The sequence below is a fragment of the Colletes gigas genome, unplaced genomic scaffold (assembly GCF_013123115.1).
Source record: "Colletes gigas isolate AHSC1104 unplaced genomic scaffold, ASM1312311v1 Colletes_gigas_Sc00009, whole genome shotgun sequence".
Classification (NCBI taxonomy): domain Eukaryota; kingdom Metazoa; phylum Arthropoda; class Insecta; order Hymenoptera; family Colletidae; genus Colletes; species Colletes gigas.
Window position 1 is genome coordinate 3,301,376 of NW_025106638.1, and position 16,434 is coordinate 3,317,809.

General features: G+C 31.5%; 1 protein-coding gene across 2 annotated transcripts; it reads right to left on the bottom strand.

Moving 5' to 3' along the window:
- Positions 1–576: 576 nt before the first annotated feature.
- On the bottom strand, positions 577–16,081 carry LOC122397484 (ectopic P granules protein 5 homolog). Of its 2 annotated transcripts, XM_043396646.1 has the most exons (30): positions 14,769–16,079; positions 14,293–14,535; positions 12,384–13,538; positions 11,906–12,310; positions 11,622–11,844; positions 11,370–11,542; positions 11,126–11,266; positions 10,879–11,039; positions 10,132–10,261; positions 9,515–10,059; positions 9,275–9,452; positions 8,858–9,088; positions 8,595–8,758; positions 8,242–8,427; positions 8,050–8,173; positions 7,453–7,974; positions 7,222–7,364; positions 6,965–7,142; positions 6,699–6,896; positions 6,459–6,590; positions 5,356–5,592; positions 5,067–5,250; positions 4,444–5,003; positions 4,151–4,320; positions 3,868–4,076; positions 3,546–3,791; positions 3,101–3,317; positions 2,825–3,034; positions 1,301–1,653; positions 577–1,077 (listed from the first exon to the last, which is right to left on the bottom strand). In XM_043396646.1, the coding sequence occupies exons 1-29, from the start codon at positions 14,787–14,789 to the stop codon at positions 1,302–1,304; spliced, it is 7,638 nt and encodes a 2,545-aa protein (XP_043252581.1). In that variant the 5' UTR covers positions 14,790–16,079; the 3' UTR covers positions 577–1,077; position 1,301. The 2 variants fall into 2 exon arrangements, with proteins under 2 accessions (XP_043252581.1, XP_043252582.1); XM_043396647.1 differs by lacking the exons at positions 577–1,077; positions 1,301–1,653; positions 2,825–3,034; positions 3,101–3,317; positions 3,546–3,791 and having other exon boundaries at positions 3,928–4,066; positions 14,769–16,081.
- Between the last annotated feature and the right edge of the window lie 353 nt (positions 16,082–16,434).

A 16,434-nucleotide genomic window follows, 5' to 3' on the forward strand; every position in this document is an offset into this window, starting at 1 on the left:
GTTGGGTGATCAAATGTTTGCGGTTGAGCGAGGGCGTAGTGGAGGGCAGGAACACTCGTGTCCCTTTCTCCCATCGGGATAAATTACTAAAATTCCCGGGTGTCCCGCCAAGGCGCCATAGGATAGTCACCGTGGGGTTTTAGCCGGTAAGAGTCCATTATTCTTCTTTTTCGATTTCTCGAAATTCCGCGAATTGCCGAGCTCACGTACACGCAGCCCATGCGGGGTAGTATGTGTCTGTTTTTCGTATAACTTCACTTCATATAATTGCAATTTTGTTTTATTTAATTAATAATACTTAAACCTATCTAATTATGCGCTCGATATAAAAGAAAGGTATATTATTTATGTTACTAACGAAGAACTGAAAATAAATACGCCATTTTACTTTTTGGTCGGAGTACGTTTAATTGAAAGACCTATTCAAGAAATATTCAAAAATACACGATACAATAACAACATATAAATGTAAACGACTCTATAACAAAATAAGAGCAAACATATATTGAACATATTGTAGAAAAATATATTGTTTTTATAATAATGTAAAATAAATTAGATTGTAATAAAGGGTGTTAAATATTAAGAATAAAATTATATTATATACAGTTACATGTAATAATTAAATAATTATTAGTGTATGCTTGCTTGCCTATAGTCAAACGATTACACATTTACACAATATTTGTTTTATTTAAAAATTAATTAGTTCATACAATTTTACTTGAACAAACAAAGCAGTCAAAACTAGAGGTAGTCATATTAAAAATTGTGAGAAATCAACAACTTTACCATCTCTAATTGATATTTTCTTCTTCGTCGATGTTTGCTTAAAGGCATACTAAGTGCATAGTAAATATTTTAAACAATTATAACATTTTAAGCCAGTGCTGTCCAATACAAGCTCCGAATCATACAAACGTTGTTTCTTTAACAGGGACACTGACTGATTTTGCGACATGTATGCAAGCATTATTGAAACATAATATGGCATATATGGAGACAAAGCTGCGTGAAAGAATCTACTCGTGGGCAGCACTGGCTGAAACAATTATTTTATATATTTACATCATAAAGCTGCAATGAAGATATCACATGTGAATATAAAAAATAAAATTTTGTACACATTACACTATACGAATAACACATGTTTCTCAAATAGCCATAATTATTAAACTAATTTTTTGACTAGTTTCATGTAAAAAACACTACTTTGCTTGAACTTAAATATCTACAAAAAGAAATGTTTTTTAATATTTGTGTAATAAACAGTAATAGACAATATAAAATTAAAACGTACATTACTCAATTAAAAGATGCAAATATCTTTGTTTGTAAAGTTCTGTTGTGAGTACACCTATAACTGTAACTGCATTGTGTAGTGAATTTTCAGAGTCTCTGATCAATCTGATTGAACGCTCTATGTTTCCTTTAAGTTCTACATATTGCTTGCTTAGTAAAAGGTTTTCTAAAGTCTGCATAGCTTTAATTGCTTCTGTACTAGGTCGAATTTCCATTGAATCCTGATCAGTTGTTCTTAAAGGTGCTACTCCAGGTGAATTAGGAGTGAACCTCACTAACTGTTGTTCCGATTTTGACTCGGGTAATTGTGCCAAGCAATATACACCTATTGCGCGACTTAAAAATTTGCACCTAAATAAATATAAAATATATATTTTGAACTAAATTCAATCGAGCAACAGTGATTTTTCTGTGCTTGCTATAACGTGGTACAGTCTTTAAGCAAATGTTAACTACAATCTTTAACTAGAAAGGACAATGTTAAGTCATAGAGGGGTTTACTGACCCAAGAGCGTACAGCATATGCTATACACCGTTGGAAAGGTCTCGCCAAGGCGAATCGACTGATACCATTTTTAACTTCGATATCACATGGGATAATGTCGAAAAATGGCCTCAAAGTTCGAGATTTTGCGGTTTTGAACAAAAGAAACCGGTAGTAAAAGCCCATCCGGCCCGAGGGACCTCGGGTAGGCACCTGAGGAAAAACCGAGGGGTGTAAGCGATACTCTAGCAGATTGGGACGGCAAATGTGCCCCACCACCTTCATTTCAGTGCCGTGTTGGGCCTGCGTTTGTCGCATGGGCCCCGTTCCAAATGCCCAGGGCGAAATCTCCAATGGATCAGTTGTTTTTCATGAACATAATATATTCATGATAGACGATTCGCAGGTATGAGTTGGGAATGTGCAGGTTAGTATTCAGTATTCACATCATTATGTTTCGTTCAATCAATAAAATGTCACTCCATTCACTATTGTAAGTGACGCATTAGTCTGAATACTAATCTGCACATTCCCAACTTATACCTGCGAATTGTCTACCATGAATATATTATGTTCATGAAAAACAACTGATCCATTGGCGATTTCGCCCTGGGCATTTGGAACGGGGCCCATGCGGCAAACGCAGGCCCAACACGGCACTGAAATGAAGGTGGTGGGGCACATTTGCCGTCCCAATCTACTAGAGTATCGCTTACACCCCTCGGTTTTTCCTCAGGTGGCTACCCGAGGTCCCTCGGGCCGGATGGGCTTTTACTACCGGTTTCTTTTGTTCAAAACCACAAAATCTTGAACTTTGAGGCCATTTTTCGACATTATCCCATCTGATATCGAAGTTAAAAATGGTATCAGTCGATTCGCCTTGGCAAGACTTTTCCAACGGTGTATAGCATATGCTGTACGCTCTTGGGTCAGTAAACCCCTCTATGACTTAACATTGTCCTTTCTTTTGACATCAAGATTGTACATATTTTGGTTTGTCTCAGTCTTACTATTCTAACCATCGACTTTTTCACTTACTTAATAGAGAGTAGTGATCCTTTTCTTAGGCCAATAGCTCCTAATATATCCCACCCTTGTCCTCCATCATCAGCCACTGTTAACAAAATACGTGCTAAACCTTTAAGAGCTCTAGCAGCAATAACAGTATTTTCACTGTATTGACATTGCCTGTATGCTAGTTCACAGGTTTTAGCCCATAAGAGAGGGAGTTTTTCTTCATTGGTATCTCTAAATAAAGAACAGTTCATGAAACATAAATGTATCGGTATATAAATTTATATAATTACCACTTACGTTGGTCTCACAGCAGAAATCAAATCAACCAGATTTGTAAGAAGCATTCCTTCTTCTTTGATATCTTGACACGTCGGAAGTTGTTTTAATAAAATAGAATATAGTGCAAGAAGTCTTCCTTCGGAAACAAATACTGTCTCCGCTGGTGGTTGGCGAGGTACTACTGATTGCAAAATTGTCAACACCGAAGCCCATGTTGGTTGAATTTGTTCAAATACTGGTATAAATCAGAATGAAAAGTATAATTACATAAAATGAACATATTATCGATTAAAAGGTTTTTTAGTTATTGTAAAAATAATTCTTCAAAATTCATATATAAGTACGTTCTTTACACGGATTTTGTTGAAATATTTTACTCATGTTAATGAGTTATTTTTGTAAACTTGATAAAAATAATAATTTAATTATTAATAAACATTACTTAAACTTTTATCTTACGTACAATTAAATTTAAAATATGCTTCCAATCCAGCCTCCATTACTTCTCCAAGGACAGATGTTGAAGTAATTGTTATAGTTACAACTCTAAGTACACCTATGAGAATTGGACTAGTAGTTGTTCTCTTCAAAAGCCACGAAGCCCAACTGGTACAAAGATGTTTCATAAGATGTCCACTTTGATTTAGAGCGTGAAGCAATTCAGTTATTAACAAACTTGCTTCTCCAATTTGCTGTGATTCTGAAACAGCTGAAAAATATTTGATATTTCAATTAGTAACTATTATAAAATAGAATTTCTGATATACAATAAATATTGTACTCACTATTTAGAATAACAGCTTCCATTTCGTCCAACATTCTTAATAACGTACTAGTAAATAATTCTGGATTTGAAGATATTAGAGACTTGTGCCGAGTTGCAGAACTGATTAATAGTTTTACCGACGCACGAACGTACATTTGTTTCTTTTTCAATGTAGTCGGATGAAAATGAGTCACAAGAGGATCATAACCTGCTGCTACCTTTAACAAACTATCATATACAATTTACTAAACAACATACAATATATCCTTACAATTAAACTAATATATTTAAATCATACATACTTATTCACAGCAACATCTACGGGATGACATTGATCATTGTCAACATAAATGATAACTCTTGGATCACAACTTATAATGTACCAATTAATTATTTGATCGTATGCGCTCGCTTCTAGTAAATGCCATGAAAATTTTTCAGCCTCGGTAACTAATTGAATTGTCCTATCATTCTGGAATATGACATGCTTTACAATCTTCAACAAGTTTTTTTATACAATTCACTATTTCAATATAAAGACAATGAAGAACAATGTCCATTAACTCTGATTTCTATGAATATTTTTTTAATTTACCTGTCTAACATTGGGTTCGTTGGATAATTTTACAATTAAATTTAACAAACAAACGTGCATTCTTGCTACAATAGGCAATGGCTGTGTCGCTAGAAAGTCGTTGATCCAAACTGACCAATTTAGGCATGTAAATATACTCCCAAGAAATAAGTGACAATCTGGTAAATATTGATCAATCACTTTTATCATAAACTCTATATCAGTTATACTCGGATAAAAACGATCCCATGGCAATGACAAAAGATTACCATGTATGACATTTAAAACATGATTTTTAACAGAGGCGTGTGCAAAATTAGTGACATAAAACTGCCAAACAAAGCAAAGAATCTTGCTGGATGCTGGCAATGTATCAATAATAAAACGAATACATTCAACAAACATTGCTACTATTTTGTTAGCATAGGGACCATCTGTAACAATCCAAGGTAATAAAACAGATCTGTCGTCTGTAAGTTGTTGAATCCACGCGGCAGTTGGTTCCTTTAAATTTCGTGTCCAATATGGCGTAATCCAAGGTGCATACATTTCACTTAAAACAGGCCATATTTTCTCGCATACTGTAAATTACATAATAGAATTAATACGTTAAATAATACTTAATATAAATTTTAAATACTTACATTGATCTCCTAAAGATCCTCTATCAGATTGTAGTGTAAGTACAACAAGAGCATGACCTACCATACCAAGAAATATCGTTAATGGTTCGTTGTAAACTCTGTATTTTGGATATAATCCATAAAGACCATACTGTAAACGCTCTTGCATGAAATGTCTACACAGTAATACGGCTGTATCGTGTATCTATGATAAAATGAATAAATATACATTAATTTTAAATTTACTAGTAAATCATAATGAAGGTTGAGAAATAAAACTTATAAAGCGAAGTTAACTGAACAAACAAACCTCTTGCCGAGAAAGAAGCCTTTGATCAGTAGCATAATGACGAATGTCATCCCTAACTTTGGATGATTGAAATGAAATTGCATGTTTTGGTTTACCACTAAGAGTTCCTAATAAATCTCGCCATACATTTAGCGATAAATTTTGACTCTCGCTACTTTTTAATATGGCGCTTAAAACTTCGCCATAGTGTTCAGGAAATTCGTGTAGTAAAATGAGTCGTAAATGGTTTCTAAACATCTATAAGAAAATTTATATTATCAATGGCGATTACTGTATAGAGATATTATAGCCAATTATAATATCCATTACAAGTTTATGTATAATATGTACCGGTTATTATGAAAGTGGCTCCAAGTTATATATTTCCCATTTCAAAATAATTAAACGTTTTCGTTTGACCAGGTCAAAAAATATTTTCCATCATGATGCAAAATGTATTAAAATTAAGCACTCTGCTATTGTGATATTTATTTAAGATCGTTAAATTTTATGAATAATTTGTTTGAGTGATGTGTTTTGAACAGTTGAATTACTTATGTCACTTTTAAAATTAATAGTATACCCTAGTTAATGACTTACAAAAATAAATTTTTAAAAATATTTATTTATTTTTAGAATTTTTTTGTGGTTGTAACTTTATAATTACTTTTTCAACGAATTTTTAAAATATTCGTGATGAATTGGCGAAAAGTAAGATAATTATCCATTAAAATCTTTATGCTTTTCCTTTGTCAGGTGCTTTGCAGTAGTAAATAATGGGGACAACTGTATACTATAAAATAGAAATTCCTTTTCAGGATCCATTGAAGTTTTATTATACATTTTACGTGGAGCTTCGTTTATAAATCGTATTCATTGTACTTTTAACCAGTTAATTGTCATCTGTTAGTTATTGTTTTTATAATATGACAATGTTACTTTTTCTGCACCTCGCATCGGGGAAAGATATGATGATTTAAGCCACTAGTAAAGTAAGCATGAAGATGTAGCAGATAATAATGAAACTGACAATATTACTTTATTCCTTATTTAGGCCACTTTCATAATAACCGGTTCATATAGTATTGAAAATGAAGTTTATTCTAAACGAAGTACATAAATACCTCGTGTAAAATCAATTTTTCTTCGTCCGGATTAAAACCTAGATTACAAAGAGCTCTGGATACTAAATCTATGAATGTCGATCGTTCACTCAACCTCGGACGTCTATAATTTAACCAGTTCGCAACATCGAACTAAAATAAAAATGAAAATACATTACTGAAAATATATGTCATATAAATTGCAAAAATATTAGAAAAATTAAACATAAACACGTGTTACGTGTATTGCAAGTAACGTACCTTTGATAATAATACGAAACAAAGATCATCGTTCTTGCCAGTAGAAAATTTAACAACCGTTTCATACATTTCTAAAAATTTCGAAGCACCGCCAGCAACAGGTGTAAAATGTGGTCCAAGTGAACTGCCAAGGCTTGGTCTCCTCATTAAAGTGTCTAATAATTGTGGACCTTGACTCTCCTCGCCGCTGATAAATAACTTTTGAAATATTTACATTAATAACGTGCCAATTAAGAATATATTTTTCTAGATTTCGTAACACCTACTTGCTGTAATTTTTCTATACAAGTAGTAATAGCTTGTTTCGTCGGTGGGCACAATGCTGCTTCTTCTGTGTAATATTTGATGAGATGATAAAATAATTTAACACCGCTTTCTTGAATCGCGTACAGTCCTACCGGGCTTTCACTGGTTCGACTAGAAGTTACTTCATGTTCGAACATTCTGTAAAAAAATAAAAATTTTATATTCATATTGATAGAAACCTCAATGCGACCAACAAAAGAATTATCATTATACTTACATGATTATATAGTCTAAAAAAACACATCCTTGAATGACTTTACTAGGTGGCGGCTGACTTGCCTTTATTAATAAATTTTCATACTCTGCTCTATTTTGCCTTATCACGTCATCAATCCCCTCATTAACGTGAGCTTCGGCTACCTAAATATTAAAATACCATATAAATAATCCAGAATAATATATTCAGAGCAATAATACAAATTCTAGTTAATAATTCATCTAAAATTACCTTAATCGTAATCACTGCTGGACCGGCACAATGAATAGTAGGTGGTGTTCCTAATCTAGATCGTGTTTGGCCTGAAGGTGCTGGATCGCATAATGCATGCAATACTACTTGATTTTGAATTTCCCGATAAAGTTTCGGTACTAATTCCAAAAAACTACAATCTACCGCTCTGTGTTCAGAAATCATTAAATTATATGTTTGAGCATATTCTAATAAATGTCTAAGGTGTGGCTGTACTAAGTCGATGACTGTATTGCAGTTGTATATGTTATGTCTATGTACATGATGAAGAATTGTTTGATTTCGATTTAAAAGTGGCGGTGGAACAGGCCGTTCATATGTTGTCAATTTTTTAAAAATTCTTTGCAATGGATCAGATATTTCTGACGATGCAATTGCTGTATCTATTCCTTTTTGGTTCTGATTTTCTCTATCTCTGCACCACATACGTTCCCATTCTTGGACCGCGTTTATTTGGTTTTGCTGTACCGTCCAATAATCAACATATTCTAACCATGGAGTCTACTCAAACAAATATTATACAAAATGTTACATTCTCGTATATTTACAATTGAATTAGGAACATTTGTATCTTACCCAATCATCTTGAACAAGTAATATTAATTTTTGCGACATGTATTGCGGAGGTAATGCTGGCAAATAAAGACCTGGCTCTTGCAATCTTGGTTCCTCAAGCCACAAACTTAATGTTTTATAAAATCTAAAAAAATACAATTAAAGAGTTTTCTCCAAAATTTGTTATATCAATTATATTTTAATACTACATACTTTGCTGCATTAAAATAAAATATTCGTCTCTCCTCAGTAATTGGTTTCCCATCATCCAAATCATTTTCTCCTTTTAACTGAAAATATGTAGTAGTATCATGTAGACGTTTCTTTAATTTTTTCAAGTAACTTAAATTGATCATGCCTTCAAAGAATTTTTCACCAAGTCCTCCATGATTAGTAGTTCTGAAAAGATAATAAATTGTAATTGGAGTATGTAAGACATGTAAAACTGAGAGAACCATGTGAAACTGTAGAATCATATCCTATAAAAAAAATCTTTTGTTGCCAGTCAAGTCCGAAATTGGTCAATTTCTACCATTGTCCTTTGTCTTCTATCAAATAAAACAAACCCTAGTGTCGTCGGAACTCTGGCAAGAAATAATGCAAAAAAATTTTGCCATAAAAGAGGAAGAATGGGATGATCCATAGAAGTATCTAGTGCTTGTTGAGACCAACGATATATAAATAATGCATTATCCCCAAATGGTTGCATTTTTACTGTGGCACAAGCTCTCTGAAAAAAAATACTACGTGAAAAATAGGAACACTTAACAAAATGACATATATATATTTGTCTAAATATTACAAGTACGTTATATTTCGCGAGGCAAACCTTAATAGCAGTATGCAATGATATTTTAGTCTGTGTTGACAATTCTTGTAAAATTTCACGCCATAGACCGGTTTTAATTTCTCTATTAAATTGTTCAATTGACAATACTTGATAAGCAACCCAAATTGATTGTACAGATCCACCCAAAAGGCTTGTTGAATTTAAGGAACCGGTAGCCCAATTTAAAAATGATCCAAACGATGCTGCTATATTCCAATTGGAAGTGGTATTCTGAAAGTAATTAATTACATTCTAGACTTCTTGTATTTTAATCAAATTTACATGTATAAGTTCGATTTGAACGATTACAAAAGAAAAATCTTGTGGAAGAAAAATATTTTTTGCAGAGTAACTTTTTTCTAGTTTTTTTTCAATATTATTTATGTAATGTTATATATAAATTTTATTTGATCTTACAGAAAAAAGACTCTGAAACGTATTCTCCACCGTTGCTTTTGCTTCTGGATCGAAAAATGCAACACTAATCACAGTATCCATCAAATACATTACACTTTGATCTTTATTCCAATCTGGTACAAGCAGTAGTATATTCAGCCACAGATGTACAAAATCCTTGGAACTTTTTAAACAATATCTGTGATAATAAATGAATCAATTATTATTTAATGAAATATTAAAAAGAATATAATCATTTACCTTTTAAAATTATACAAATGTGAGTGTATCATGTTTGAAAAATGTTTCAATATTGTTCCTGGAAATTCTGTGGCTATAAAACTTTTAACCGTATTCATGTAGGATTTATCGGCCGCAATTAGAGACATAATTAGACTATTAAATTTCTGATTTTTTAGTAATGATTCGGGACACTCCAAAAACAATGGTATAATATGATGTAAACATACAAGAATATGTTCGTATTTACAATAGCTCTGTAATATCTGCAATTGACTGAAACCTTTTAAACATATTAAAGGTACAGAGTGACCCCATAACGTCATAACTGTTGCTACATAGCATGCTATCGGTTGTTTTTCTCGTGTACCAATTGCTACAATTTCTAAATTTGCGTCAGTACCCATATTAGGTATAGAAGTTAATGCTTCTGAAGGATTCATTAACGTATGTTGACAAATTGCTTCGTTTTGATCAAGTTGGTGTAATCTAAGTTTAGAAATCATTTCCCATGTCCATAATGAAAAAGCATGTTCAGTATTCTGAGGCCTTATTATTGACGAGACCTGTAAATTGTTATTTATTATAAAGAAATTTAAAAAATTCATTTTATGAAGCATATTTCAATATCAACCTACCTGCTTAACACCTTCCACTAATAAAGATACAGGTTGGATGGAAACATCAGGTACATACTTCATTGTAAGTTCAACAATTAGTAATGCTACACGTCTATGTAAACCAATGGGAAGGTATAAATTACCATTCCTGTTACAAATACATACATTACATTATTAAATGTACATGTTTACACACATATTGAATATACCAGAATTATAAAACAATCCAAAGCATACAAATTTTCTATGTCAAAGGATACCGAAAAATCTTTTTTATTTTACAATATGAAGTTTTGTTATCGAAATCAAAATGTAGAGCAATGAATCAACTTGCAGAGCACCTTTTAGCCTTAATGTAGTAGTAGCAAATTGCAAAAAAATATTTTTCAATTTTTACTGATACATTAGTTAAAACCTAAAACACCCGTGGTCAAGTCATTCTCGTGCCGCTATTTACTGTATATTCAATTTTATACAAAATGAATAAAATTTGTATGTATTAGATGCAATAAATGCAATTCACAGAACTGATGGTGTGTTTACTTTATATGAAATAAAACAAAATATAATATAATAGATAGAATAAAATAATAATATAAAATAAAACATTTTTTTGCAGTATATTTGAAATTGATACATTATGTAATAGCATAATAACAAAACCTCAGATTGCAATATTGTAAAGGGTTTTTTGTTTTCTTTTAACGTAAGAAATTTCTACTTATAGAAGTAAGAATTATAAGAAGTTAAAAATTATGTGTTTACTTATCAAAACCCCAATTCAAATGGGTAAGAACTAAACGAGCTAAATAATTCTCAGTTGATGACAATGGGTATTCATGTAACCATCTTGCAAGAATTACTATATTTTCTTCTTGTGGAATCCATTTGTCTATTTTTAATTCAGTAAATAAATATAAACTTAGCTAAAATTAATAAATTTGAAGTTAATTTAGGCATCTGTTACTTACGAATAAATGTATAACAAAATTTTATAACGGAGTATTTTTACCTTTCCAACTGATACAAAGTTATCTTTTAGTTTCTGCAAAATATCTGACAGAAGTGAAGGATATTTATTTGTTAAATTTGATAAAAGAGTGCGAGCATCTTTTGAACACGAGTCTTGTGTTTTTTCACTGAGAAAGCCGATCTATAAATCACGATTATTGATGGAATTATTCAATACTTAAAGCTTGTAACGCAATAAAACTTATTTAATATTTAAAACTTATAACACAAAAGTTTATACGTACTTGAAATAAATCCATCGTCGTTGCTCTTACAAAGTCATAATCTTTATCATCTCTAGCCATAGCCATATTAGCAAAAGTCGTTAAAAGATAATACGATTCATCTCCTGGTATATTGCTTAATTTTTCTTCAAATTTTTTACGAAGTTGCGGACAATTTAATTCATTTTCCCAATCTTTGATGTTATCAAAATATCAAAATTCATATTTGAATTTATTATTTTTTTATTTTTTTTATTTCATAGCTGTACTTACTCTGTAGAGATATACTAGCAGTATGTATATCTGTTTGAACAGATTCAGTATGTAAAATATAAAAAATCTGCCACAAAGTATTCGAAGATATTAAATTATATGGAACAGCAGCTAAATATTGCCATGCGCCTAAACGACGCGATGAAAATATACTAAGAATTGCTCTCAAAAAAAAACAATCAAATTCAATTTGAAGTTTTGGCAATGTTGATTCGTCCATAATCTGCAAAATTAAAATTTAAGAATTTCTAACATTATTCTACGCAATAATAATATGATATTACCTGACTTTTATCAAATTCTTCCCATTGGTCGCTAGCATACTGCACAATATCTTTGATTAATGCACATAGTCGTTTAGCTAATTGTCTGTATCTCGGGGAATTATATGTTTTTATACCTTGTTTTAAAATTTTAACAACAATTGTAAAAAATGCAAACATTCGAAACATATAATGATGAGTAATACAATTTTTGTTTTGATGGTATCTATCATTTTGATACCGGATGTACAACACATGTTCAAATACTTTGTTAAAAGGAATTTGATTTAATAATAAAATAAGATCATTTTCAGATAGGTTTGCTCCGATATTAGCTAGATCTTCATCTTCTTCTCCTTCTTCATCCAACATTACCCAAACTGAATCACCAAGACTACATGCTGTATCTTGTAATGACATTTGTACCTAATTAAACCAAATTTTATTGTATATATATACTATATGTAATATATATTACATATCGAAATTATTTAAATACCTGTTCGAGAAATGTATCTCTATCTTTAATTGGTAGTAGAATAACAGCTAATGTAGCTATTATATGGTTTAAGTATGGATCATTCAATGGAGATGTACTTAATTTATTAAATTGTTGTGGTACCGGCATTTGAACATAACTAGATGCCCAATTCATTACACCACCAGGGCATCTTAGAATATGATTCAATAGGAATAAATGATCTTGCCAATTTGCCATTCGCAATAAAATTGCCACTAGTTTCGTCAACCAGTCTCTGGTATCTGTTACAAATTTTCCATCTTTTAATAATTTTCTTTGAAAAGTAAACAATATAGTTATGCACATTTTAAGTTCCACTAGTTGTGGTAGTATTTGTAGAGGCGTGTCTACTGGCATTAGATTTACAGGTGCATTTTGAGGAAGATCTGTAAATTCTTTACAAGAGATACATACTCTTTTAATATATTGTTCAATTTGTAATCTCAATAATTCAACTTCGTAAGAATATAATGCTTGAGTATTATGTAACATGTCCTTTATTGTTGATAAATTTCGAGATAGAATTACTAATGCTTCTTGATTAAAATGTGCAACAGAATATTCGTGTACTGCGGTAACTGGATTTCCATCTTGACATTCCCCTGTTTCTGTAATATAGGCTTTTTCCAAACACCATAACTGGTTTTGTGTTTGTCTACATGTTTTTTTTAAAATTTCCAGTTCGTGTGAATTGATAATTAAATGATTTCTTACACGAAGATAACTCTTTAAGAGTTCGTGTAATGTATGTTGCTGTCTAATTGTATTACTTTTAAGTTGCGTTTCTGTAAATTCTGAAATAAACGAATCAACCAATGCCAACTCTTCGTTATTATACAGTGATGCTATCTGGACGTCCGTAAAAGGTACAATTTTTTTAACAGTGGTATGTATGCCATCTGTGGTATCTGTAATAGATTCTGACGGTTTTTCTGTTTGTTTGTCACATGTCAAACTCTTTGAATCTAATGTATTCAATGTAGATTGCGGTAAATTTGACACTGCAGTTTCATTACTAGGAACTACAGTATCAGACACAGTATCTACTAGTTGCATTGTAGAGATTAATGTCTTAACTGTCTCCTCTTCTTTTTTTAAGGTATCTTCCAATGGTGCAGAATCTTTTATTTCATCCTAAAATTGATTTAAATATATCTATTAGAATTATTTCCAATAAAATAACAGCATAAGAATGATAGGTAGAGGGTAGATGTAAATTCTTATAAATACATGTACATATATATCATAACCGGGATTTTAGAAAAATAAGTGAAACAATTTATAGAAATATATACAGAGCATTATTGTTATATAATAATAATTAATTTATTTTTGTAATTGATCCAATAATAAAGAATAATTTTTTTTATTGTACATATATTATATAACTAAATGTCATCCAAATTATGTCGTGTTTTATCTTATTTTAATGAAGAAGATATAAGGAATATATTTAAAAAAATTACATTAAAAATAAATAAAAAATAAAGGTTTTGTTATTGTATTAGTAATGTGGTTTATATCTTCTCATCCAACATTCGATTGCAGATCAAATTACTAGTTGCAAACAACATGTGATCAGTATCGAGAATATTCCTAGTCTATTTTCTCAAAAATAAAGCCTTAACAAAAATAATGTTATTCTATATTTTCGACTTATTTTTTCACGTAGACTATCCTTCTTGGTTATACTATTGGTGCTAGGACACCCTGTAGTGTTGATCAAATTTAATGGTATGAAATTGTTTCCACCATTGGGTCACCAAGTTAAATTAAGTAGCTTGTAAAATATAATTATTAAAAAACAAAGAAGTTAATAGGACTGACTATCCTGAGTGGTACACCTCTAAATAAAAGACTATCATATTGAAAGTACTAAAAAAAATACCTTATTAATTGGTACTGATGAACTATGTGCCGATTCTTGCTTAGTTTTTTCAACAGTTTGTTGTTCATAGATCTCTGTATCAATTGAAGCAGATTGTAATTCACTTTCCATGTTTTCAATACCGACACCCTTAGGAAAATTTGTAGGAGATTCTCCAAGCAAACATTCAAATTCTTCCAATGTCGGAGCATCTGGTATTTGTTGTTCTATACTATATTTCTTAGTTTTATTTTTTCCTTTCTTCTAAAAATACATATATACGTTATTATGGCATGAGTACTTTATGTAGAAAAATAAAATTCTTAATAAATGCCACAAAATATGTAGATTAAATCACAATCATGTACAATAGTTAATTATGCAAATAGGGTTATTTTCTTTCAGTACAATATTTGTATTAGAAAACGAGTAATGAATTTACGAATAATTGCAGTCAATTTAGTAAAAGAAAGACAACAAAGATAATTAATTTTTACCTGTTGTTTTAGTACTTCCATACTTCATAAATATAGGTATAGAAGTAAAAGACCAAAATTTCTGTTAATGTTCTCTTTATATGTGAACTTTGAACGTTACATAGCATGTAAGCATAAAGTAGAAAAGCGTAAAAGAATTATTTATCATACAACAACAAATTTTTGTTGTTCTATTTTACATGACAGTGGTAGTATTGGTACTCTGAAATCCATTGTTGTTCTTTGTATAATTTATTACGTGTCACAGAATATTGAGATTCGAAATCTATCGATTCTCGTATAATGTAGTACCATAATATTGTTCTTCTTCGTTGGTTAACTAACTTTTTAGTTATCTGATCATGGATCAAAATTCGTATCTAAGACGAATATACTGTCATTCATTAGTAAAAACTGAATTATATACTAAATTATATACAACCTGTATTTCCAAGCTCTTCTTTCCTCTTTTTACAATACTTCTATTATTTTTAACCTTTTAGGTAAAAACTATATGTTTACACGTAATATTCCAACAAATGAAAACAGTTGAAAGATAACTGTCACATTCAGTGTTACCAAACGATAGACCGGTGCTCGAAGGAAATTACCACATCACTTACACACACTAATATAGAACCACGTGTACGTGAGCTTTGGCACTTCGCCCAACTTCAAGAAATCAAGAAAGAAGGGGAGTGTGGGTTATTCACATATTACTGATGCTCTTGGCAATCAGTAAAGTCGAACAGTGCTTTAAAAGATTTTGTTTTAAAAAAATCCTTTTCCTTAAGATATTCCGGATGGGATTCATCTGATTCATGAAGATCTCCGCGCGAATGGAGATTTAAAAATATGCGACGGTGAATTCACACAAGATTCTAAGTATTTAAATGTTGCTATTTGGCCAATAGCTCCAAAAACAACGTTCCACGGGAAAAATACAATTGATATTACCATGTATACAACAGCTAGAATATCTAACAAGGGCTACAATATCTTATCAATGATGCAAATGATGCATTTAAATATTGTAATAAGTAGTTACAAATTCTGTAAAACAACGGACGAGCGACGTCTGCTTAAGGCCACCACAGTTGTCCTGATTGAAAAATTTTAAGCCGTTTCCCTGTAACTTTTAATTCACAAGTGGTATACGTATAATACCGCCGATTTCCTATATCTTTTACAATCCATACTTGCCCGTAACAAGCCATTATCTCGTACCCAATTAATAGCTATTTTGGACGAATTCGGTAAATTAGCAAAATTCCATACCCAAAACATAACTAATTTGCGTAAAAGTGGAGCCGTTTGCGGTGTAGGCAAACAACTAAAATGTATAGTAGTTTACCTTGCGAGCAAAAATAATTAAACAAACGAAGGTCTGAATACATCATCTGGTCACAGACGAGATATATGAATAGACGTTTCACCTTATGGACTTTCGCGGCCGAATCTGACTGTCATACCGACCTGAAAATTCGTAGCTGATTTTAGCGGCCTCTTCTCATGGATGGCGGTTAGTTGAGAAACTAGGCACTGAATTAGTATTGATGGGCAGCCAGCTGAGTGTGTACGTAAATACATGTGAGTTGATTATGGGAGGGATTGGAAAAGACAGTGGAGTATTATCAGACGGCAGACCCGTGCCGAAAGGGAACTGCCCCACCACTCACACACACTA